Source organism: Bombus affinis, chromosome 13 (genome assembly GCF_024516045.1).
Source record: "Bombus affinis isolate iyBomAffi1 chromosome 13, iyBomAffi1.2, whole genome shotgun sequence".
NCBI classification, from domain to species: domain Eukaryota; kingdom Metazoa; phylum Arthropoda; class Insecta; order Hymenoptera; family Apidae; genus Bombus; species Bombus affinis.
The window spans coordinates 10,497,056-10,523,879 of record NC_066356.1 but is presented as its reverse complement, the minus strand read 5'-3'; the positions used below and the strand labels follow the sequence as shown (position 1 = coordinate 10,523,879).

General features: G+C 31.3%; 3 protein-coding genes, 1 long non-coding RNA gene and 1 other non-coding gene across 15 annotated transcripts; 2 read left to right on the top strand and 3 right to left on the bottom strand.

The window, feature by feature from the left end:
* Nucleotides 1-3,868: 3,868 nt before the first annotated feature.
* LOC126923612 (uncharacterized) lies at nt 3,869-7,503 on the bottom strand. 2 transcript variants are annotated; one of them, XR_007713241.1, is made up of 3 exons: nt 7,445-7,503; nt 6,390-7,107; nt 3,869-6,102 (listed from the first exon to the last, which is right to left on the bottom strand). It is a non-coding gene; the product is annotated as an uncharacterized LOC126923612 (long non-coding RNA). The 2 variants fall into 2 exon arrangements; XR_007713242.1 differs by having other exon boundaries at nt 6,631-7,107.
* Trnar-ucu (transfer RNA arginine (anticodon UCU)) lies at nt 7,417-7,489 on the bottom strand. Its single transcript has one exon. It is a non-coding gene; the product is annotated as a tRNA-Arg (tRNA).
* A 98-nt stretch (nt 7,504-7,601) lies between the features above and the next one.
* On the top strand, nt 7,602-19,709 carry LOC126923582 (calpain-D-like). 3 transcript variants are annotated; one of them, XM_050737179.1, is made up of 13 exons: nt 7,602-7,845; nt 7,924-8,920; nt 9,553-9,920; nt 9,998-10,194; nt 10,291-11,382; nt 11,518-11,751; nt 12,104-12,496; nt 12,574-12,875; nt 12,957-12,993; nt 13,065-13,390; nt 13,478-13,820; nt 13,910-14,088; nt 14,164-19,709. In XM_050737179.1, exons 2-13 carry the CDS (start codon nt 8,598-8,600, stop codon nt 14,342-14,344), a joined length of 3,975 nt encoding a protein of 1,324 aa, XP_050593136.1. In that variant the 5' UTR covers nt 7,602-7,845; nt 7,924-8,597; the 3' UTR covers nt 14,345-19,709. The 3 variants fall into 3 exon arrangements, with proteins under 3 accessions (XP_050593136.1, XP_050593134.1, XP_050593135.1); XM_050737177.1 differs by having other exon boundaries at nt 7,603-7,845; nt 9,998-11,382; XM_050737178.1 differs by having other exon boundaries at nt 7,608-7,845; nt 10,016-11,382.
* A 225-nt stretch (nt 19,710-19,934) lies between these two features.
* On the top strand, nt 19,935-26,549 carry LOC126923595 (nucleoporin p58/p45). 8 transcript variants are annotated; one of them, XM_050737224.1, is made up of 9 exons: nt 19,938-20,140; nt 20,273-20,622; nt 20,697-20,901; nt 20,996-21,369; nt 21,432-21,656; nt 21,748-21,822; nt 21,940-21,962; nt 22,112-22,144; nt 26,453-26,549. In XM_050737224.1, the coding sequence occupies exons 1-7, from the start codon at nt 20,076-20,078 to the stop codon at nt 21,954-21,956; spliced, it is 1,311 nt and encodes a 436-aa protein (XP_050593181.1). In that variant the 5' UTR covers nt 19,938-20,075; the 3' UTR covers nt 21,957-21,962; nt 22,112-22,144; nt 26,453-26,549. The 8 variants fall into 8 exon arrangements, with proteins under 8 accessions (XP_050593178.1, XP_050593177.1, XP_050593181.1 ...); XM_050737222.1 differs by lacking the exon at nt 26,453-26,549 and adding an exon at nt 22,645-22,833; XM_050737226.1 differs by lacking the exon at nt 21,940-21,962.
* On the bottom strand, nt 23,202-26,196 carry LOC126923592 (protein FAM114A2). The gene is made up of 4 exons (XM_050737206.1): nt 24,973-26,196; nt 24,036-24,631; nt 23,643-23,954; nt 23,202-23,561 (listed from the first exon to the last, which is right to left on the bottom strand). The coding sequence occupies exons 1-4, from the start codon at nt 26,006-26,008 to the stop codon at nt 23,487-23,489; spliced, it is 2,019 nt and encodes a 672-aa protein (XP_050593163.1). The 5' UTR covers nt 26,009-26,196; the 3' UTR covers nt 23,202-23,486.
* Nucleotides 26,550-26,824: the final 275 nt, after the last annotated feature.

The window sequence follows — 26,824 nt, the reverse complement described above, 5'->3', positions numbered from 1 at the left end:
ATCCTATTTCGTTTCGAAGTTATAGTTTCGAGTTACTCGTTAATATCCTGCGAAACGTGATAGCGAGTTATAAGATACACGTGCTGCGTTATTGCACATGCATGTACACGTTTAGAATCACATTCGTTGAGCGCGTGCTTTTTTTCCTACACGTGATTCTCGTGTGTGCATATATATATATATATATAAATATACGTACAAATACGTACGCACTAGATATATACAAATCTAACAATGGCATTAGAATAACGTTCGATAGAAACTATAGCGATTTTTCACTTTCGACGATTAACAAAATCTAAGGATTTGCACAGTACCCGATACTTTACTCTATGCCTATGAGATGTAAAAAGTTAGAAATTTTAAAATTTTTCCTTCGCTTATATAAGTACATTTACGGGTAAGAAATATAAATACATTTCTTGTCATTCGTTGGTTGCAAAACAGTTAATTCAACGTATAGAGAATAAAACTTTGCACGCGTGACTTCCCTTTAATTTTTCAGTCAACGTAAACCGGTTACGTTTGGTTCTAGTTGCACTCTTAACCATGTGATTGGTATTATGTGGGCTGTAATGGATAATTTATCGTTGTGGACGTATGAATTCTTGTAATACATACGTACGTATATAAATACTATATATAAATTAATATATAACGTAAGATGATCGAAGGAACCGTTTAAAAATTCTAAATTTATATACGTATATGGAAATGTAAAATTATTTATAAGATCGATTCGATTCAATTTTCTACGATTAAACGATTACGCTTAAAATAGTATTAGGCTATACTTAAAGGTATAAAATAGCCTCCTAACGAAATAAGAAATACAATCTCCAACGTTGCCCATTCACATTGTTCTTTCACAATTGCAAACTGACACGTTCTTAATGTCATCTTACCAATGTCGTTACTTTCTCCATGGGTTGCACGCTGTTTCGACACGACGAATACTTGAAAACGTGTAAGAATATTATGAAAACGATTTTTCTTTTCTCTTCCTCGTCCTTCTCGGTCTAATTATGGCTCTTTCGGCATTTTTATTTCGAGGTGTCATCGTTCTAAGCCGGCTACTTTCATCGTTTCCTAGTCATTCTGTCGCATCATTTTTCTTGGTATTTCTTTGATACAGGCAGTTTCGTCTCTTTCATCATCGTTTCAACCGGTCTACTTTACTGGTTCCATTTAGTTTCAAACTTGCACGAACGAACAGTACGATTCTTAAATTAATATCCTCGTTACGTTAATTTAGGACTTTCTTCCGTACTTTTATTGCTTCCAAACTTGCGTATCAATCTAGTTACGAGTTTGCCTTTAAAAACGTGGAATAGTCGTAAATTTTGCTCGAGACTTAAAAATTTTAAAGACGAGAAGTTCTAGACAAAAACTTTGAAACAAAATATCAAAGATCTATATTAAATTTGACGAGGAAAGCCTTGTGTTATTTCATTTCAATGTCATTTTATATTATTTTTATATAACTAAACTTAATAAACGATAGATGTATTGAAACATATTTATATTTTTGGAAAATAAAAAGATTACAAATAACTAGAAAATTATAGATAGATAGGAAAATAATCATCCGATTTGTGTATGTACCAGCTATACTGCGTTACAAAACGATATACAGAGAAGGATAGAATGGTGGAACGGATAGAGGCCGAGCTTTGTAAACTGGAGTTCCCAGGTTCGAAACTCGGCGTCTATGTAAAATGTGGTTTTTCCCCATATTCCTTTCTCCTTCCATTCTATATAGTTGTAGTCTTTATATAGTTATAACAACGCAATACTTTGCACGTACAGTCCTACAAGTGTTATCCATGATAAGTTTTCTTAATTCTTACATGGACGTCAAATGGGACTAAAAGCAAACTCAAGCCATGTATTTGATAAGCCAGTTTTCGTTACTTAATATGGTAGTATCGAATGCAGGAGAACGTGGTTACAAAATTACTTTTTTTATTCACCTCGATGTTCTTGATAATTTTTACCATTTATAGTAATACCATTTTTACCATTTATTGTATTTATATAATTGTAATTAAAAATAAACGACATGACAAATATCGAAAACTTATGCGATATAAGATATTCGGGTTTTAAATTATAGCATATATATATATATATCTTTTATAAAGAAATTAATCATTTGCTCATTAACGTTCAACGAGATTCTACTTTATTGATCTTCGATACGAAATATTTCTTTTTAATCTTTCATAAACAAGAGTTACACCCATGAAATTTGCGGTCATCCGTCTCTTGCTTATTACAAATCAGCATCTGTTTGTCTACTGCGGCAGATATCTATTTATAATTGTATTTTTTACGACACCGATAAAACGATTTGGAATGAACAAATACCAAATACATACGTCAAACTTGTACTGATAACACCGATAAACAGTAATTTTAGCTCTCCGAGGAAATAAGATGCCTCGTTATATCTTTTGCCTATGATAATGAATTATTTTTTCCCTCGAAGATAATACTATTCTCCTAAATGTAAGCTTTCGGTGAATTGAATTCGTTAACAGAAGTTTCCAGCGTTTGTTATGTCGTTGCTTTTTAGTCGAAATTAACATTCAAATGGGCGATAAAAATTGGAAGTAGAACGTCGAGTATAACGAGTTTAAATAAAGTAGGTTAAAGCGTAATCTGACATTGAATGAAAAGTAAATTTGCCAAAATTAGATATATCGTCGCTCTTTTCGTTAAATATGTTTTTAATTAATATTTTCTGAACAAACAAATACTTGGCATAAACGTGAAGTACTCCTATCGGATGTCGAGAAATTCCAGAAGTTCGGAATATTATTCTTTATGCGTCTCTTTTCACGTTCATAATGCAAAGATTATACGAACAATTTTTATTGGGATTTCGTTCGCTCTGTTAATTACTGGCTTAATAATTACAGCACATGCAATTCGATAGAAATATCTCGTATACGAAAATCATCAAAGAGAAATTTATTGGAAAGTATAACGAGGCTGAGCAAGCTTATCTCGCGAGTGTAACGTGCAAATTCACTTAGAATTATAGATCAACTAACGATTCGCGTGCATTTATTAAAAAATGCATTATTATTCATGTTAGACGCGTAAAATGTGACAAACAAGTACCTTGGACTACGGTTTTACCGATTACCGAATACGTGCTAATCGAGCGATCCATACTTATTATATTAACATGTTAATTAAGCTTAAAGTTCGTCGCTTTGAATTTAAAAGAATTATAAAGTCACATGCACCTACAATTTTTTCAATTGTGTAAAAATATCGCATCGCATATTTATTGTATCGCGAAACATCGTATAATAATTTGCACGATCGTCCACGGTCAAATTAATTAAACTACATCGATTTTTCAATTATGTAACTATAATTTCCAAAATCGACGAGTGATTTTTGCACATTATACATTTTTTTGCACACGCATGATTACACAGGCATCTGTGTATTTGATAAGTTATTAAATGTCTAAATGCATATCATTAAGCGCGTTATAATTTAACAGAGAAAAAAATTATCGTTCATTGATTAACGTTCATAAATTCGTTTTAATTAATCCCTTAATTGCATACAAGATCGCAGTATCGCTGCTTCGAATTAGCATGCAAACATAATTTTTTAATATCGCATATTTTATCCGTTGATTATTGCTATTAATACGACGTGATCAGATCGTTTCAACGTTTCCCACAAGATCTTCGCGTTTTCCATACTTTGTTTATCTCTCTGTGTTGCTGTAATTTTCTATTTATCTTATATTTTACAATAACGATATTCCGTATTCAATTGGTTGATATTTCTTTTCGTTTTTTTTAGTTTTACGCCTTTTCGACGGCAAAATTTCAAGTATCTAAGCAGGTTTGATCGCAACTTTATGCCTGAAGTTCTTGTTTGTTGCTTTTTATGCTGAAGCTTGGATTAAGTACAATACTTACGCGTTACTTACCACGTGCCATTATTTACTCTTTTTGTTTCGACTTGCTTCATCTTCTTTTGTACGTGATGTTGTCATATTGATTTCCTGTCTAGAGATATATCCACGTATAAGATAAAAATATCGATACAGAAGCAAAAAGATCTCGATACTATATTTTTAGCACGTTAACATTATGTCAACAATTATAACATTAACGTAGGAATACTTGCTATCCTTCTTATTGCTATTACTATTACCGTAACATCGTAATAACATAACTCGAACGGAACGAAACTTACGCTTGTGCTTATTAAACGATTCACACGACTACAATGTTCTATTGATAATTCCTATTATCGTTTCTTGCTACATTTAGCGATGGCTTTTAGGTGTAGTTTTTGTATCATTCTGTAGTTTTCTAACGGTGCTGTAACTTTTCTCAGAACAAGTATAACACTCGGTTTATCATTATCCGATAAGAGTGTGCAAGGAAAGAAAATTCAAGCCTGAGATAGATTATTATGAATTATACTACGCGAAAATACCTATTTTTCTTGATTCCTTTCTGAAATATAATCGCAGCAATACGAATCTTATTTAAAAGATTAATTTCATTCAATCGCTATATGTTTAATAGAATTGCATAAGCCGAGCTCGTTTTGTGAATAACGTGGTTTAAAAATACAGCTGTGCAAGATTGATTAGCGGTAAATTTGTCACGTGTCGACATCGAGATGGCAGAAGAATTAATTCCGGATATGACTCACGCGAACCCGCTATCATTTGCATTCATGCTCGTCGTTACAACCTGCCGAATAAAAATTCAGTTTAATCGTTCCACTCATATTATAACTAAATTGCACGATTTTATACGATATGGAACATTTACGATAGCAAAAATCCATAGAACGTATATATAACGTTCTCCTCATATGTAAATTGTATTTTACATCTTCTTGAATTTTTCTTTCGTAATAGTTGACGCGTATTTTCTTATACCTCTTTCTCTATACTTCCTGTCACAAAATTAGAATCGCGCAAATAATTAAGCTGCTGGATTTCTTTCGGCCGCGTGTCTTTCTCCTAATAGTTGTATACACAAAGTACGTAAACGAGGTAGAACGTGGTCGAATTGCATGACTCAGTCTATATAAATATATAATTAAAATCGTAATACGCTGACTCAGTGTTTCGGAGGTAAGTTCACTGGCAAAAACAGCGATCCAGTTTTTCCTTCTTATTAGTATAGTATCCGGCGATCCTGGGAATTCCCAAGCAGGCATTCTATTTTCGATTCCATCTTATTTCGTTCGTGACGATATTAATACGCTATGCACCGTAACGAACCTTCGATTTATAATTAATGTAAAATATGCACGTAACTCTGTCCATCCAAAATCAGAACTCGATTAAGTAGCCAGGCATAAATTATCGATCGAAAGGAAACTCACGCCTACAGCAGACAGCGGCGTGCTCGTTCAATCGAAAGTGTAAGAGGCGTTCATTAATAATTAATGAAGTATCGATCAATGTTCGAAATAGACAGATTCGTATTCTCCGGCGTTCAATCTTTGGAAAGATCGAGCGCCTAAACTTCGTCCCTGTTTTATGCATGATACTTCTATCGCGTTAAAAATATAATATTATAAGCGAATATCGGACTACAGCTTATTTTATATTTATTTATCTGGCTGTTTAAAAAGACACAATGCCTTCAAACGATCGTTACGTAACAACGGATATGGCATTAATTAGTCGATCCTGTGTTTGCAACTGGTCGTTTATAATTGATTTCTTTAATCGATCTGAGTCACCTTTACATAACGTTCGGCTCAAGATTGATAGAGCATAAACGCATACAATGTTTAAAAAAGTTGAAATTTCCAAGTATCGATTGACCGCGTTAATATTGATTACAAATATCGTATTTTACGAAAATCTATGTTAAATTATATAACGTAACACCGAGGGTATCTTAAATTGCAATAAATGATAACACCTGCTCTGTAGAAGCAGAATCGATGATACGCTTAATCTAACAGTGTATTTAGAAGTCAAGCAATTAATTGATATCGTTTGTATCCCTTTAATCGGTGGGGTCTTTGAATCGTTTACTCGTTGAACGTCTCATCTGCTTCTGGATCTTTCGCTTCGTGGCTTTTCATTGACTAGAATACAGAATACAGAATATATAAAAATAATTTGATCGATACAATAGGTTTTGCGGTATTAAATGATTAAAAATATATAGAATTAAAAAATATTCGAAATATCTATTGCTTGTAGTAAGAAAAATGGGAATAACAATTTCAATACTATTTCTATCGTGTATCGCAATCGTAATTATTACATTCATTGTTCTTACAATTTCTAAAGTATTCCATTCTTCGTAAAAGGCGTACGATTACCTTAATGTAAGTTTAGTAACAACTCTGTAATCGTAATCGATACTCACGTCGGTTGTTACAACGCTACTTCTTTCTTCTTGAAAAATTGAAAAGCATTATAGCAGCAATGTTTGATATATATATATATCACCAAAATAAAGAAAAGTTACAAAATACCACTTTTTTAAATTAAAAGATAAAAATTACAAACAGAACTTCTACGATAAAATGTTCGAGAATAGATAACTTCTCTTTTCATAACTCTTGTACTGATTGTGAGAGTCGTACAATCTATTATAATATACATACGTTCTGGGAAAACGGTCTTGGAAGAAATAATAGATTCTTGGAAAAGAAGGCGTCGCAATCTTCTGTAATGTTTGGCAGCTGTAGTACAGATAAAATACACCCAGCAAGTATCTATATAATTATTTATGCGAGGTTCATATATACATAATTTCATAATAACAAAATTTCGTCATTTCTACGATTCTCGAGAATAACACTTCGAGATAAAAATAATATAAATTTTGTATATTTTTTGATAGTAATAAAGACTAGAATTCAATTAATAATAAAGGTCAAAAGATGGAAAAATAAATACCATAATTGTTGAACGATAACTACTTGCCTCGTTCCACTGTAATATACCATTACATTAGCTTGGTATAATAATGCTTGATCATAAATATACCAGCAATATCCAAACCAAGTCTATTCACCTTCGTATTCACTATTTTTACGTTTGCTGTGCATCGGGATATTTTCGTTCCAAGTCGAAAGTAACTAAAATTAAAACAAACACAAGAGTGAATGTAGTAAAAGTAACGTAGTACTCAGGAAGGCGCGAAGAAGAGATATTCCTGTAGATAAATCAATTGATTTTACATCTACTTTTAAGTGTGCAAATAAAAGAAGATTAAAGATTGTAATAAAATTTAAAAGGATAGTATGGCGGATCAATAGCGATAATTAAATTGCTGTTTAATATTAGTACAGTAGATTAATGTAAAAATAAAATTTAGATTGTTATAATGTGAAATTTGTAGCTAAAAATTATTTAAAAAAAAATGAGGACCAAGAATGGTCGATTACCATCCCTGGTGGGGATCGAACCCACGACCTTTGGATTAGAAGTCCAACGCGCTATCCTCTGCGCCACAGGGACTTGGTGTACGTAATGTTTCTTATGAAAATTAATAAAATATAGTTAATCATAGATGTCGCTGATGTACGTAATAGTTTATGTTAACCAGTGACGTATAAAAAAGAAACGAAACGATTAAAATTCTAAGCGCAAGTTTAAACACAACAAATTGATCGATATATTAAACAAATTTCAGAAAACTGATTACTTTACATAGTGTAATTATACTTTCTACTTTCGTTTTGAAATTTTGTTTAATGTAATCCTTTTTTTACGTCATATTTAACTTGATAAATAAACTCGTATAAACTAACCAATACAATGAACAACTAATTTTTATTTAAAAAGTGTACATTTCAAATGTTAAATATTTGAGGGTAAACTATTATTTTATTATCAATACTTTTAAATAGAATATTATTTCAACGTAATAATGACTAATTAATCATTCGCAGGTAATAACTAATATAAATAAAAGCATGATTCCGAAATCTACAAATTTTCATTACGTCAGTGTACACGTATGATAATAATCATACAGCCCTGTGTATGCCAGCAACCAATGTAGTCAACACACTTGCTCAGGCTACAGCGATGTAGGTACACAGACGATGTCTACCGTTTGCAATTGACGCGTTTCATCTCGTTCTTTGCCTTTAAGTGAACGAATATGGATTAATCAGTGACTTATTTGTGTATATCTCATATTAGACTATACTTGCAAATACGATTAAACAGTGAGAAAAGAAGTATTTAGATAAATAAGATGCCTAAAAGGTGAGAGAGAAAAGAAAAGCAGAGAATAGATGCACTGAAGTTGTGTGTGCATTTGAATGTTCACTGTGTGATGCGACGACGGAAAGAAAGGGAGAAAAAAGGAAGAAAGAGATAGAATAAAACATTGGGTGAGAGTGCGAGGAGAAGGGGCTTAAAAGATGGCCGTCCTGAAACATATGACAAAGAACGGCGGGCAACCGCCGCAGCGGAAAAGAATTATCACGGAATGTGTTTCACGGTATCGTTGATCCTCGTCCTCGCGTAGAGGTGTGGTGATATTTCGAGTAAAAGGGATCGTGGCTATAAAAGTCAGTGATCCTGTTAGCAAAGGAGCCATGACTACGTGTAAAGAATGGGCTCGATCGCATCGGTGTTGCAGTGGCATTGCTCGGAGTGCGCTCTGATAAATCCAACGGAGAGCACGCGATGCGCCAGGTGCGGCCTTACTCGGCTTAGGAGTGATGAGAAAGCAAATCTCAGGCTCGGCCTGAGCTTGGATCGCAAAGTTCCCGAAGAAAAAGAGGAGGAGGAAAAGCAAAGAGACGACGAGGAAGGTGACTCTTCCTCGGTCTCTGTTCCGCCAACACCTCCGCCGAAACTTCGTTTGGAGAAGCCAGCAACGGGCGATACGCGTCCGGCAACTTATCGATACGTCAAAACCGATCTCATACATCGGTGAGAAAATTGTTAACTCATCTCTGCTCTGTCCGCAACCCCCTCCCCTTCCCTACCCCCATCTTCGATTTCTCGCGTGTTTGTATACAGTCTACCGAACTCTCCGCAAAATCTTGTCGACTTCTCCTCGAATGTAATACTTATCAGTTCGTATCAGTGCGATCATTTTGGTGTAATATCTCGTTTTTTGAGCAAAGGTATTTTCATAGTATGAGCTTTCCTCTACCTCTCACTGAACAAGTTTAATTTGTGCCAAGGATTTCACACAATGCACAGAACAATGGTTTGTAAGGGGAATATAATACAAATGTTTATTTGTTGCATGTTCGCATAAACGTAGATATGACAAGTTACTATTGCATCTACGAATACAGGCTTCCGCATTCACTATTGATTCAATATACTTAGAATAATATCAAAGTTAGCATATATTTTTTCATAGTTGTTATCCTTTTTTTATGTTTGGGTAGAGTTTTTTCATATCTAGAAAATAATTAAATATATAGTTTCATTATAAAAATGTTATATATTCTTTGACTCTTTCCTCTTCCTTAATTTTATTACGTTATCATATATGCCAGTGGTTGTTGTCCATTTAGTAATTGTTTATTATTTTTCATATCAATTTTTAGCTCAGAGGGCAATTTAATTCTACTCGATAATCATATAAAGAAATCTCACCATGATTCGTGGAATGGAAAGTCTTCTAAAAAAGAGCCAGTTAAAAGATCTTCTTCTCTACCTTCCTTAATAACACAATGGACATGCGTTCGTTGTTTGTTAGACAACAGTTGCAGTTCTGGTATAATTTGCATAGCTTGTGATGCAAATTCTTCTATAGCCGAAACAGGCAAAAGGCAGATTGGAGCACGTAAACGCAAAAAATTAAATTCACGTAAAACAAATCGTCTCAAAGCTGCATCCGAACTTCTGGCCAATATTTTAGATGATGTCAATGCAACAAGTTCTTCTACAAGCGATGCAAGAATTATCAATAAGGGTATAAATTATTTAATTTATTTCTTAATAATATTTTAATACTATTTTGAACAAGATTGTGGTACAAATATTATATAGCTTATCTGTATTCTATAGATATGGCACAACTAACAAGTATAAGTCGTAGTGAAAGGAGACAAGATAGAGAAGACTGGACCTTGCCACCGATAGAAACTATGGAGTCTACTACACTTTCCTACACAAATACCACTGATACCTCTCAACGTTCACCAAAAAGACATAGTCCTTCAATTTATGAACGAGTCAAATCTAAAGTTAGTCGCTCTTTATCTAATGGATCTGTTGTACATAAATTATCTGAACATGCAATTCAAAGACCAACAAGTTTAGTAGTATCAGAATCTCAACAGGATGATGCTCTCTGGAGTTGTGATAATTGTACTCTTGATAATGCTCCTGGCCTAGAACAATGCGAGGCATGTGAAGCCCCTAGAAGTCCTGCTCCTTGCAGTGGAGTAGTTATCAGTGTACCTGCCTGGGAACCACGTGCTCTATCTTCTGCAGGTCCATTGTCTTATAGACGATCTTTTTCTGATGTCGAATCCGTTACAAATGTATCTCGAAAGAAAAAGATCGTCAATCGTAGAAGTCTCAATGAAGATGAACCACCTGCAGTACCACCACATTCTGTTGGTTTTAGTACAAGACCAAAATATTCTTACATTGGAATTACCGACCCTGATATACCGCCGCCATTGCCAAAAAAACAAAATAATAAATTAGGTCTTGTACCCACAAAAGCACATAGCGAAGCAACTAGTCCTGTCGGTGATCTACCGAATGTAAGCTCGTTAAAACGCATGTGGACTTGTCGGAAATGTTCTTACGCGTATAATCCTTTATGGTCAACTGGTTGCGATATATGTGGATCGTCTCGATCACCGCCTTCGTTAATGCAACCTAGTCTAATAACCGTCACAAAAGATGAAACGAGTTGTTCGATGCATTCACAATCTCCAATTGTAGTATCCAGAGATAGTGTAAGATACATTCCACAGAAAACTGCTACATTGGCTACAGCAGAATCTGATTTAGATGATCAAGTTGATCCACCCTCCCCAGTGTGGACTTGTAAAAAATGTACATTATTAAATGCCGCTTCGAGAACAACGTGCGAAGCGTGCGGTGGTTCAAAGCTTAAAAGTATCATGCATTTAGAAGACGCTACGTTACGAAAAGGAGAAAGCTGGGTGTGTCCATCGTGTACATTAAGGAATCCGCTATCAGCACAAACTTGCAATGCTTGTAAGACTTTGGCAGATTTTCTAGATGTACCAAAGGATAGCAGATTTTTTGGATCAAGAAGTCCGAGTCCAAGACTTTGTTCAACCCCTATAAATTCAAAAGTTGTTACTCCAAGACATAGAAATTCTGTAAGAAGGAATGGTTCTTCAATTGGAGATAAAAGACATTCAAGAATTAGAGATTCTACTCATGGTCAAGTACGATTCTCTTATAGCTGTTTTATATATATTTATTAGTAAAATATTCAAATATATATATTATCCATATATTTTCCCATCGGCTTTCATCTTCTATATAAATTTATTATATATGAAACATTTCAATGTTTCCAGTGGCAGTGTAAACTGTGCACATATGAAAATAAGAGTACAAACGGAATTTGTGAAATGTGCCAAATCTCAAAAAATTTATCTCAACTACCAGGTGAAAGGCCTAGAATTATTGAATCTGGCATAAGTACACTTACAATGCAACGGCAAGAAAGCGTAGTTATGGAGAATTTAAGACAAATTGAGGAAAGAGAAGCATTGGAGAAATGGGAGCGAATTGTTCGCTATTGCAAAGAGGTATATTGATCATAAATTATATCATATGAACAAAGACGATTTTTTACGATCAAAGAAAACTATAAGAAAAATATAATTATACTTTTTCTTTTTTGCATTATACATTTTTTCACATCAATTGATTTTTATTTTCCCTATTTATGTTAATTTATTATTTTTATATTATAATACTAATGAGAAAATAAAAAGAAAATAAATGTTTTAGTAAATATTTTTAGTTTATGAAATATAAAATGTATAAAGTCCAAATTTAAATAGTTCATAATATTCGTTTAAATAAATTGAAAATATTTTCGGCTAGTATATTTTAAATGCAAGATTTCCAGTAGTAACTAATTTACTTATTTTATAGACAAATGAACCTTTTGTCGATGACTCATTTCCACCAGCTCCAAAATCTCTCTATTACAATCCAGCTGAAACAAAAGATAACCATGTTGTTCAATGGAGAAGGCCTCATCAAATTAATGTTGATTCTACGGTTGATTCCAAACTGCCTTGGGCTGTTTTTAGGAAACCCTTACCTTCTGATATCTCACAAGGTGTATTAGGAAACTGTTGGTTACTTTCAGCTTTAGCTGTTTTAGCTGAAAGTGATGAGCTTGTAAAGAGAGTCTTAGTAATGAGGGAAACCTGCCCAGAAGGAGCTTATCAAGTAAGATTATGTAAAGATGGAAAATGGACCACAGTACTTGTTGATGACTTGCTACCCTGTGATAAAAGAGGCCATCTTGTATATTCTCAGGTTTATATCTTAACATTATAAGTGAAAAGTTATTACTTCTTTTTCTTCATTCATAATTTTGATAAAATACATTGTAGGCAAAAAGAAAACAACTTTGGGTGCCATTAATTGAAAAAGCAGTGGCTAAAATTCATGGTTGCTATGAAGCTTTAGTATCTGGACGTGCAATAGAAGGTCTAGCAACACTTACAGGTGCCCCTTGTGAGAGTGTGCCTTTACAACCATCTGCTTTGCCAAGTGAAGATGAACTTGATAAGGATTTAATATGGGCACAACTTTTATCTTCAAGGCAAGCTATGTTTTTAATGGGTGCTAGTTGTGGAGGTGGTAATATGAAAGTTGATGAGGAAGAATATCAACGTAAAGGTTTAAGACCAAGGTAGAAAAAGTTCGACAAAAGTTAAAAATTTTATGTATATTTATTTAGTATCCTATAAAAAACTTATTGTATTTTTTCTAGGCACGCTTATTCTGTTCTCGATGTACGGGATGTACAGGTAAAAAAATATGCATATTTATAGATACATGATTAAAAACTTACAAGTACTTTGAGTAATATATTTGATAGGGAATACGATTATTGAGATTACGTAATCCATGGGGTCACTATAGTTGGAAGGGTGATTGGTCTGATGATAGTCCTATTTGGACACCACAATTGCGGGAAATGCTCATGCCACATGGTGCTTCTGACGGTGTTTTCTGGATTTCTTTTGACGATGTATTGAAATATTTTGATTGTATTGATATTTGTAAAACTAGAGTTGGTTGGAGTGAAGTTAGATTACGTGGGACACTTCCACCTTTATCGTCTCTCAGACATTTATCATGTGTACTTTTAACGGTACTAGAACCTACTGAAACAGAATTTACTTTATTTCAAGAAGGACAAAGGTAAATTTTATTATCTCATTTTATATACATTTGTATAATTATATCAAATATAAGGATATGGTCTATTATACTTGCATATATATTTAGGAATTCCGAAAAATCACAACGTTCTCAGTTGGACTTGTGCGTAGTTGTTTTTCGTACACGTTCACCAGCAGCACCAGAAGTGGGGAGATTAGTAGAACATAGTAAGCGACAAGTACGTGGATTCGTTGGATGTCACAAAATGTTAGAAAGGGATTTGTATATTGTTGTATGTTTGGCCTTTAATCATTGGCACACAGGAATGGAAGATACTTCCAGTTACCCTGAGTACGTTCTTGCCATTCATAGTTCAAAGAGGTTATTAGTTGAGCAAATTTCCCCACCAGCATTTGTCTTAGCTGATGCTATAATAAGTTTAACTCTAGCAAAAGGACAGAGACATGAAGTAAGAATATTTCTGTAACTTGCAACTTCAATTTCAAAACCGTTCGTGTATCTCTAAAACCCAGTATTTTGTAAAATATTTATATGTAGGGAAGAGAGGGAATGACTGCTTATTACTTAACTAAAGGTTGGGCTGGACTTGTAGTAATGGTAGAAAATCGTCATGTAAATAAATGGATTCATGTAAAATGTGACTGCCATGAAAGCTATAACGTTGTATCCACAAGAGGACAACTCAGAACTGCCGATAGTGTTCCCCCGCTACACAGGTAAAACAGATCTTTTATATGTGCTCCTGAAATCAACATTTATGGCAGATTATTCGATAAATTTTTTTATTATAGACAAGTCATCATAGTTTTAACACAATTGGAAGGTAGTGGAGGTTTTTCGATAGCACATCGACTTACGCACAGACTAGCTAACAGTGGAAACTTGCATGACTGGGGTCCGCCAGATACTCAACATTGTCCTCAAATTGATACTCAAGTCGAAGGTTTACATAGTCCTCGTTTAATCACGTGAACAAATGAGTGATTAATAACAAATGAAACATAGGACAATGTTTAAATGTATCTCGTTTGTCAAGTAAGAGATTTATTATGTACTCGTGATATCCAGAAATTTACCAAAGCAAGCTAGAAAGATTTTGGTACAGAAGAAATAGTACTGAAACTATAATACATTCTGTGCTTTCTAGCTATTCATGTTGTATGAAAATTTTTAGCATTACGACAAGCTCACTATTGGATATACTACAATAATTAACAATTAATATACAATGATTCTCTCTCTCTCTCTGAGATCAGTGGTTAAAAATATTTTTTTTTAATTAGGTAGAAATCATTCGTTGTATCAATGAAAATGAATATACTTTAAAACTTGCGTGCAAATTAAGCATTTCTACGGGAACCATTGATCCATAAAGAAGACTTAAGGGAAATTAAATATTTATGGAAGAACAAATTAAACACATTGCTTGTTATATAAAAAAAAATTATTTTCTCAACGTAACATATAAGCACCATAAAAAGTAACAAAGCGTAAAAGTTATACAGTAATAATATATGAAGTGAAATAAATAACAGCCATTGATAATGAAAAACATATACACTCTTTTTGGAATTGCTTAGAGTATGGTATAACTATGGGTCGAAATTTTTTCAATTTTTGCATCTCACAAGTCGATCCTATTTTCGGATACACAGGCCGTATTCAGAACTCACATTTAAAAGTACATGTATTGTATATTGTGTATGAGAGCTGATGTTACTGGCCGTTTAAGTGAGGGTTTTCGAATATTGGTCACATTGTAAAACTTTTATCTCATCTGAATTTTTGTTGTTTCCATCTTGTAACTGGATGGAGTGCTTGTGCTAAAAATGGACGTAGCGCATAGCTACAGAACCAAAAATCTCTCTGAAAGTTTTACAGTATAGTGACGCGTTCACTGCCATTTTGTGCAATGTACGTTTAACTTTATTGTTGTTAAAAATTTTTGTAGTGAATTATTAACAAAATTATTATCACTGATTGTTGTATGTATATTTTATGTTCATTTAACTTATAATACATATCTTGAACTTTATACATACACAAGCGTGGCAGTTAACGAGTTAGTCAATTTTATAAGTCTTGTACATTTTGTAATCATGACATCAGAATAGCCGTCTACGAGGCGGAATCATTTATAAATTTTTTTTACATAAATAAATTTGTGTTTTATTTTTATACATATACATATATGTTTTATCTATAAACGAAACAGATAAGTATTGGATAATGAAATATATGAATCATTTTTTTCCAATTTGAAAAAACGTATTTAGCAAATTATAATCTTACGTAAAAAGGAAGTTGCAATTTAATAAAACATTCCCTTTTTTTTAAAGAAAAAGATTGCTAAATTGAGAAGTATATGTATGTTACAAGTATATCTCCTTTCGAATAGCATGAAATAATTCAAAAAATTGTTATTGAAATTATTGCATTAACATATGATTAATTTAATGTTAAAACTGTATACAAAAGAGTGAAACTATAAGTTTTGATTCTTATTAATGTTATACCAACCAATAATTTTAAATATGTCTATTATATGTATTAAATGCGATGTATGTTGGCACACTCTTTAATTCTTTCTTATGCATATTATGCAGGACATTGATAAAAATCGAGAACATTTTTTTTTTTTTTCAAATACTAATTATATGCGTGTAAACCGTGAAAAAGTTTGTATAATCTTGTATCTAGAGCTGTTGAGTACCCGAAATATTCGAATATTCGAAATCTGAATCGAATTAATTGATTCGAATATTCGATTAATTGAGTACTTCGAATAGTTCGACAAAATTCACGTTCGTTGTTTCAATTGAGATCTTTTAAATATTGCAATTGTTTAAATCTGTTTTAACGAATTTAATTTATACACTATTTAAATCTATTAAAGAATATCGAATTTTCTTGAACTACTCGAATAAGCAAATTGATTTCGATATGTATTTTTTAAGTATTAGAACAGCTGTATTTGTATTTATGAGTTGAAAACTCGCGAACTCTTTATGCGTTCTAAGGAAACAAATTTTTTCTTCATGTATGCGTAAATGGCATTCATATTTAAAGGACATCTAATTAAAGATAGCTGTGAATAAAAAAAATAACTCGTTTATATATATATATATATATGTACGCACATATATATATATACATAAACAAATTATTTTTTAAATTAAATTAAAAATTAATGTGTATTATTTTAATCAATGTATTAATTTAAGTAATGTATCTAATATTTATTAATATTCTCTATAAAGCATAATTAAAAAGATAAGCACTTGCAGATACAAGTTTATATGAATTTTCTTTCATACTTATTTGTATGAAAGTTAAAAAATATTTTTGATCTTTACCGACATACTGTGTATTATATAAACTAGCAAACATCCAGTTTTATATGGAAAGCTGAGTGCTTTGGCTTTAACATTAAACTGCCATGTTCCATGTCCTTAAAGAATGATGAAATTGGCACTGAAATGTTCTTTTGATGGCAGTTGGATCTGATTGACAATTTGTCTAATATTTTCTATACATATTGAATGTGGTAATGTGACAATATCTCATGCTGTGATCAGCTCTAATGACGTTTTTTGTCATTAAAATGTCAGTTAAGAAATGTCCTCATAAATGAAAAGGCAGCATTATAAATATTATTTCAATGATAGTACAAAGTATTTATTATATATGCATTTGCTTAATTCAAATGCAAGAAAAGAAACAAGTTATGCACATAAGCATTATGAGACTTATTGGCAATAACTTTCTTAATTAGATCAGTTATATATATTTTTTTGAATAAAACATTCCTTACATTTATTTACATTCTCCCATTATCCATTTAAAAACTCTACTTGCATTAATACATTTACTTCTGTGTTCTATATATTCTGTTTCTAATATATTTGATTCCTGTTGGTATAAAATTTAACTTTTAATATTGTTAATTGAGTTCCGCCTGAAGCATTGCTTTCTCTTTGACGCAATAAAAGGAGATTATTTTTATTCAATGGCTTCAAACAAACGGATCTAACTGTTGAGTGTGGCCTAATAATTTTAATATAGTAACTGTTTCTGATTTATTTAAAGTAAATCGTATTTAAAGATATCAAACCCCCTTTCATTCACTTTGTGATAATATTAAGGCAATCATTTATTAAAGGAAACCCTTTAAAGCAAAAAAGAAATGTTTTTTTATTAACATAAATCAGTTTTCTTAAGTTTAAACAGTGATTAAAATTTATGTAAGTGTTAGACGCAATGAAAAGAATTATTCTCATAAATAAACTATACTATTTGCACTAGCTTCTGTTCAAATGGCCTTAATTTACAGACAAAAACGTTTAAGATAAAATGGAGACCTATATTTATGCATTTTCTTAAAAAATATAAAACAGATAGCAGGTAACTTATATTGTTATAGTAATTTTAATTTGAATCAACAGATTCGACTGCTATGCTCCAAATGGTAATTTAAAGCATCAATTAAATTGCACCATTGTTCAAAACTTTAGGATAAGTCCCATCGGTGCATGTACACAAATGCAAAAACAACAATGCTAAAGCAGATGATACAATTAAATATAACGCCTAATTCCTCCCTTTTCTTCTGTTTCTTCTTTTTTTATTTTTTTAAGCATAACTTGCATCTGCATAACATTAAATTAAAAGAATTTAAGGTAATCCTTAGTGCCATACCAAAGCATAACAAAAAAACCTGTAAACAAATATTTAATCAATAATGATTTATAGAGGCCCATTCCGTTGTCACAATGATATTATAGTACTTTTTCTCAAAGAAAAAAATATTCTATTTTAAATATTGTATGTGTGCGTGTGCGTGTGCGTGTGTTTCCGCTCGCGAGTGTGTGTGTGTGTGTGTGTATAATTACTGAGAAAGAATTATAAATATTTCCATTTTAGAATATGACTACTGTGGCTTCGACGATACTATCAGAATAATGGATATAACGTATATTTAATGTTTGGATTTTGATTGTTAAAACTTTAAAAAAGTTTCGAAAGCACGAAGTGACATTATTCTGAGAGCAACGTTCGTAGTTGATTATGCACAACGCTACGGCGAATGAACAAGTGTGTTTGGTATTTTAGAAAACTGTCTTTGTGGATTTGAGCGTTTTAAACAAGAATTCAATTTGTATATAAAATGAATTATTTATTATAATTAAGGGATGGATGAAGCTGATTAATTTATACACTGCTTGTGGTACACGTAAGTTGTTTTGCATATGCTTACACAATTTTGTTGAGACAGCGCTTAAACCGATTAAAAAGTAAGAAATAGAAAATTATATATAGCAAAATTAGTAATATATCGGAGTCAAAGAAATGCCGGTGATGTGCGAAGCATAAATATTTGTTCTTTTTGTCCCTTTGCGATAAGCTTTCAGAAATTTAATGGCATTTATTAAATCTGCAAAATTTTATGGAGATTACGCTATCATTAAAAACATTAATTATGTAACATTAAAGTCAATGAATAATTTTGCCGATCTTTTGTAAATTCTTAAATAACATTTATCGTTTGTTTCAGCACGGCGTTAGTACTATTTATATAAACGGAGCAAAAGATGTAGGGTAATCGCACGCCATCGCAAAATATCTAGGAATATATTCTTAATATGCAAAGAAAATTAAAAAAAAAAAAAATACTACGGTATCTCATTGTATTTGTAATTACAGAGTATAATATTGCGGTGTCATTTTACAATTATTAAGTAACTCGTACTCTGTACGAAACTGCGTACCGGGTGTATTCTAAACTGTATACAAGCGTTATAAATGTGATTTTCTTTTTTTCTTCGTTTTAAATGAGACTGAAATATTTACACGTTCAAGAGAAATATTAATGCAAACAATATCTAAAAATTATTAAATTATTAAAGGAAAAAGGAAAGATTAAGTAATTCCTGAAAATATTTAAAAAAAAAAAAAACAAAGTTTATTGATAGAAAGAAACTGTTTTTAGACGCGTTCTTTTAGTCTACGCGACTGTGATCATTTTAGAAACGCCCATGTACGAACCCGAACCAGCAATCAACTTTGTGATAGTCTGTGTACCGATTTGGCAAACTTTGTTGAATTGATCCCATTTCCTATAGATGGAATGTATAATTATTAGAACTTTGTCGCGTACATACAAAAAAAAAAAACATTTACTACTTTATGAAATGATAAAGACATTGTATTGTCCCTTGATTTATATAATATAGTAGTATAGGTACATTTAATAATAAATCGGAATATTATCTAGAAATTAATCGTCATTCAGTCTCAAGTCAAATTAGTAATGATTAAAGTGATTTTTTCAATCTTCTTTGTATTTTTTTAATTATTTAATATTATCCACGTGCTTCTTTATATTTCTGTTTATTTTTCAATCATTTGTTTATAATTAATACTTTTATATTTGAATCTTATTTTCAGTTACGAATATTTTTAATATTTTGTAGAAATATATATCTCTACAAAGATACACATAAGATAGTACATACATTTCGAAAATGAATTACACATATTCAAATTTATATTATAGATGGCGCTCTTCAATTATTCTCGCCAGTTAGTCGGTTGAAGACAGTTTAACGCATGCAATGCATGCATTGTTAATATTTGAAATATAAGACATTGTGTGTCATTTAGCGACGTTTATTTGTCTTATTATTTATTGCATGCCACAACTATGTCAACGTTTACTTTTGGAACACCTACAACTTCGAGCAACACAAGTTTTGGATTTGGACAAAAGTAAATACACAATTTTACATTTCGATTCCTTAACTTAAATTAAATTAATTAACCTCACATTATGAGATTGAAACATAGGGTTTTGTATTTAAAATTTATATACTGAAATATTGATAATTTATTGTGTTCTAGACCTGCAACAGGTTTTAATGTAACTAGTACACCTTTTGGTTCAAGTACTTCAGCACCAACATTAACCTTTGGAGCTCCATCCACACCGGCAACAACAACTGGGCTTAATTTTGGATTTAATAGTACACCTGCAACTGCTGCACAGACACAATCGACCGGTTTACTTTTAGGATCAAATACAACTACTACAACTACTGCGAGCAGTTTATTTCCAGCTCCAACTACGTCTGCGCCATTATTTGGTGGACTTTCTTTTGGCACACCAGCAACAACTTCTGCGTTAACATTTGGTGCTCCATCTGCTACAGCTACAACTGGAAATGTTACCTTTGGTGCACCTACTACGACAAGTATGTGATAGTTGAAGATATAATTTAATATTATTAATAATCAAAATATTATTTCTAATATTTTGTATTTACAGCATCGCTTTTTGGTAGTGGTAATTTATTAGGATCAAAATTAGCTACTAGTGGTACTACAACTACCACAAGCACTACCAATAAAGGACTAGGGGGATTAGATGTATCATCAAGTAATAAAGGATTTTCACAAGCAAATACTAATCCAACTGCTGCTAAAGAAAATATTTGGCCACCGGAATTATTACAGACAATAGAGAAATTCAAGTAATTATTATATAGCAGAACTATTATATTAGAACTGTATAAAATTAATTAATTTAATATAAATATAAATTCTTATATAAATTCTTAATTATAGAGAGTTTGTGAAAGAACAAAAGGTATTGTCTTCGGATATAGCAAGGGGCTCTGCAAGACCATTAAATCGATGTGCGGAAGATACAGCATCATTGATGGAACTTTTAACAACATTAGCTGGATCAGTTCAACGAGATCGTTCTGCTGCTGATAAGTTGAAACAAGACACAGCAAAAGCATTACAAAGTTCTGAAGTAGCTCAAAGAACGCATGATACTCCACCAGGATTACAATATGAAAATAATGCACCATTATTATTTTTTATGGAATTGGCTGATAGCTTTGAACATGATTTACTGTTATTTAGATCTCAAATTGAAACAACAGAAAAACATATACAGACAATGATGACTCCAAAGACTTTAACTCCACAAGGTAAATTTATATTAGTATTAATGTTTCTCAAAATTTTAAAATATCTTTCAATTGGTTTTTAGAATTAACGATGGCTATGAGTAAACTTCACGAATCTCTTGTTGCTGTTGCTGGTAAATTGCAAGGTGTACATTCGAAAGTACAACAACAAAAGGAACAGTATTTAAACTTTAGAAAATACGTTTTAAAAGATAATACAAACGTTTTTGAAGATATTAAACCAGATGGAAAAATATCTCGAAGTAGTATTGGAAAAATTACGAGTGGTCCTACACCATTTGGTCCAGGTAATTGATAATTTTTAGAATTTATTGTAATATGCAAGTATTTATTTTATTTCATATAACTATTAACGTGTTATATACTTTACTTTTATAGGAAATAAAAGTTTCCTTTCATCAACAGCACTAAATTCTAACAGACTAGGAAGTTATGAAACACGAAATCCATTAGGTAAATGAAATTAATATATAAATTTATAATGTTAATATATTTTTTGTTGAAAACAAAGCCCCTAAAACAACGTATTTTCGTTGTTTCAACTATCCCATGAATATCTCCTACCTTCAGGTCTTGCGTGGATTTAGTATGAGGTAGATTTACTAACATTTAACGCCCTTTACTAAGTATTGTAGAATTTCATGTATATGAATAGAAAGACTGTTGCAACTAATTATTCTGTAAATATGATCGATTTAAAATGTTTTATTTCTGTGATTTGATTTTGATTTTATCTTTCCAGGAAAAGAGTAAGGAATCTATTTTAGTTTATAAGGTACTATATTTTTCTTCAGTTTCTGTTTGTGTTGTGAAATGTGGGAAGGGATGTGTAGCTTTTATACTTAACATTTACTAATTATATATATGAGAATATTCATTTTTAATAATAGTGAAATAAATGATATTCTGTTTTCTTCTTCTTTTTAATTTGCATTTTTAAATATCACATAGTAAAGGGAGGTTGAAATCTGTGCTTGTTAAGGAATGGCTGTGTATTTTATATGTACTTTAATTGCTTTTGCTTCTTGGTGGTTTTGTAAGAATGCCCGCGTTAACTAGATTATATATTTAAAAGAATATACAATAATATATAGGGATCCTATTGAATATTAGTTTTATTAAAAGAAAGTATATAATTGTGTCAATGTTGCTACTTTGTTACTTTTCAATGACATTTTAATTCATTGAAACACAGCTTTAGCTCCAATAGTACACATCAATTAATCTGACTCTTAGAAATAGATGCAAAATAATTCAGAATATATGTTGTTACAGTTTGGGGAAATACAATACCAACATCATCTGCTACTAACATTACTCTAAGTTCGTCATTGAAACCACCAACAGCAAGTTTGACCTTTAATACTCCGCCAAATCTTACTACACCTTTACCAATGAGTGAATCAAACTCGAGTTTTCAACTTCAGAAACCTCCTATTGGTAATAAAAGAGGAAAACATTAAATCGAGTTTATATTTATTCTCGTATTGTTAAGAATATTTTAACATATGATTATAAATATCCTACTTGATTTTAATATTAATATTTCGATTTGACATTATTTTTTTTAAAACAAAAATGTTTTATAAGAAAATAAATTGTTATTAAATTCTATAATTATAAGCATTTCATATATACAATAGTACAACTATATTTTAAGAAAATATTTACTTGAAGCATTTTTGTAATTCAAAGTATATTTTACTAATTTTATAATTAAGTATAAATTTATATAAGAAATTAAAACTGTTCGGGAAGCATTATGAAATGACATAAATTGTATATGTAAAATGCTTGTGAGCAGAACATTTGAAAAAAAATGAGTACCTAAATTAAATTATTTTAAACAAGTTGCTAGAAATTTTTTACAGATAACTTTAATTTTTCTTTCTGTTTTAATACATTGTAAATCCATACAATTTATATAGTACAAAAAGTGTTATTTTTTTTTTTTATTTTTCTCTTATTTTCTATCCTTTCTTTATAACGTGCAAAACTTTCTTTCTATCCCAAAACATATTAGAAAAAGTTATTTGCACTAATTATCTGAAATGTATTAGTTTTTTTTTTTTACAATATATGCAAAACGAATATTAAAAAAATACTTCTACTCATCGTTATATAGCACCAACTTCTATGATGGGAATCAACAATTTGAAGGCATGTTGAATGTAAGAACCTGCATTTGAAGCCTATTAAAAAAAAAAAAAAAATGAAAATTTATTTCTTCATACATGTATACTATAATTTAATACATAATAGTATTCTCTTACCTCCATGAGAATCGTTGTTATATTAGTTTTAATAGTATGAGGTTTATCTGAAGTTTCTGCAAGCTTATTTAAAATACTACAGTAAGTATTAGCTAATATTCCAATTTGATTAGACAGAATATTTGTTAACTGAACTAGTGAATCAGTTTCATTAACAGTGCTTCGATGTTCTTTGATTAAAAGTAATTCTGCAGTTTTATGAAACCTTTCTACAGATAATGCTGTAAATTGTGCCAAAACTGAAATAGCATGTTCAAAAGTTTCTTGATCATTATGTGGTGAATTAGTATAATTTTTAGAATCTTGAAAAGCCTAAAATCAATATTTAATTTTGTATAATGCATTCAAGAGATAATAGTAAACTCTCGTATTATTAGAGCAAAAATTATTCACCTCGTGTAACTTTTCATATGTAATGTTAATTCCAAGATCGCTGCAAGCTTCTTGTAATTTATATTTCAAGTCTTTCTCATCTATTTCATCATTGTATTCATCATCATTATCTAATGCACATAATTCTTCAACTTCTTCCAACATTTTTTCAACAGAATTTAATTCATTTGTATCTAAGCTATTCAAATGCTGTTGTATTTTAATATTACTTTGTTTTGATAACATTTCTAATGCTTCTATATGAACAAGTCCTTGATAATCATCAAAGAGACTTTCAAAATGTACTTTTCTCATTTTCTGTCTTTCTTCCATTGTTCTTTCTGTGCTATCCGCTTTTTCTTTAGCTTCTCGTAGGATCTGAGATAAATTAGGCTTATCTGTTTCATTTATAAAGAAGGTCCTCTTTTTCTTTAAGCCTGGATCACCTTCTTGTAAAACTTCCATTGTCTTTTTACCAATGGCTTCTAACGTATCTAATCCACCACTCACAACTTTGCTTCCAGTTGATTCAACCAGTTTTGTTATTGATGATACACTTGATATAAGATTTCCAAACCCGAAAGAAGATTGTTCTTTGGTCTGTTCCTCTTTACCATCTGGAAATTAACTGGAAGTTAACTAAAATAAAAATATAACAGTTTTATAATTTAGCCGTAATTATATCATTAAATAATAGTAGTGATATAGTTTATTTTCAATCTCTTGACTATAAAAGGAACTTGATTCACAATTATATATTTTTTCTATTGTCTTTCATTCTCACTTATTCATCTACACACAGATCCATCCACTCGCACACACAATCTTATTTTACTCTTATTTTACATATTACATATCTCTTGTCTATCATCTACCTATCTATTAACTATTACATATATCTATTATATCATTAAATATATCCATCCTATATCATTTATAACTATATAATACAAGTTACCATTGTCTGTCTGATTTTCTTGTTCTTCATTTGATTTAGGTTCATCAGATAAAGCCATTGATTCTTCCAAAAGAGTAAGTCCTTGTGATACATGGCTAGTTATTGTAGAAACTCCAACACTAGCTGTATTAATTAAAGAACTTACACCCCAATTACCCCAACCCCAACTTGTGGATGAGCTACTTGTTTCTTCAGCAACTAATGATAATCTTTTTAATACTGGTTGCAATTTCTCCTCAATCACTTCCTCTGGTAATTCAATCGGATCTTCAAGTCCTTCCCAACCTTCAGATTTAAATATTTCTTTGAATGTTTTATCAGATTTCAATTCTTCTGGCATATCAGATTCTGTTATTTCATCTTGCATAGAAAATTTACTAAGCACATCTTCTCCTGTCATCAGTATATCCCTTTCATTAATATGTCTATCTATGTTATCTATATCAGTCATAAGAATACTACTTGACATAACCCTTGTTCCTAATTTCTTTACACCTAATTTCTTTCCTTTGGGTTGAATCTTTTCTTTTTCATTCAACTTAACTGTCAACTCAGAATGTAAGTCCATATTAACATCTTTTTCAGGAGATACTTCTATTTTATTTTTTCTTAACTTTATGTTTCCATTATTATTTTCCACTTTCAAGTCTGTGTCACCAGTGTTGATCTGTGCACATTCTACTTTCTGTGAATCGATAGTTGAAATGTTTTCCTCATTTTTTTCACAAGTTTCGTCAATATTGATAATTGGCTGCTCGTGCTTCTCATAATTACGTGTATCTTTAATACTGATATCTTTATCACCTCTTGTTTCATTAGTTGACGTATCCATTGTCGGCCAATATTTTTCTTTATTTCTACCGAAATTTATATTTGTATACGGTTGTCGAGGCACATATTCCGTATCATCATCAGATTCCGAATCTATCGTGTTTGGTAAATTCCGCTGTTGTATTTGAGTACTTCTTTTTGTTGGTATATCATGGTTCATCTCCTCGTCAGCGCTTTCAAAGTCATCGCTCTCAGATGTTGCCATATTAACTTTGTACAAAACACTAAATTACCTCTTATTTATTAGAAACAATTTATGAACTATGTTCGAATCTCGATACGATCGGTTTACGTTACAATTGCACATTCAGTTTCTCGTAACGTGTAGAAAATTTGGGTTACAAATGTCGCCACGTTCAGGAAACCTCCATACGTTCACATAGCTGCACTCTCCACCACGTATATACATACATAATTATACACATGTCACGTGTCTTACCGAGGAAGTAAGAATTCACACACTTTATCAAATTTATAGTAAATGTATAGATTAAAAAAGTCGTGCATGCGAGAAATATTCTAAATTCTAAACCACTGGATTTCAATGCGACACGGATATAATTTCTTTTACTAAAGTGACATGATCTTTATACAGAAATTTTACAAATTAAATGTATATTTTTAAATAGAATTAAATATTTATTTTCAGAGTAAAAGGAATGAAGGAGATTATGCTAAAGACACATATTTTCACATTGTGGACGAAAATGTATTTATCAAAATAATAAAAAAAAAAAAAAAACAAATGTTAATACTTATACAGAACAGTAAATATGTGACATGTGAAATATTTGGATTGAGACTAATAAGTTAATTTCAAGCAAAATGATAGGAGTGAATAACGATAAATGACACAAGTAGAAGACTAAATTACTCGATCGAATATCGATAACATTTGGAAGCCACGCATCAAGCGAAATAACAGCAAGGAGAAAAAAAAAAGGAAAGAAGAAGCAATACATGCGAATACCACAGTGGCTTATGAGACATTCTCGAAGGGGCAGCAACGGATTACCATCAG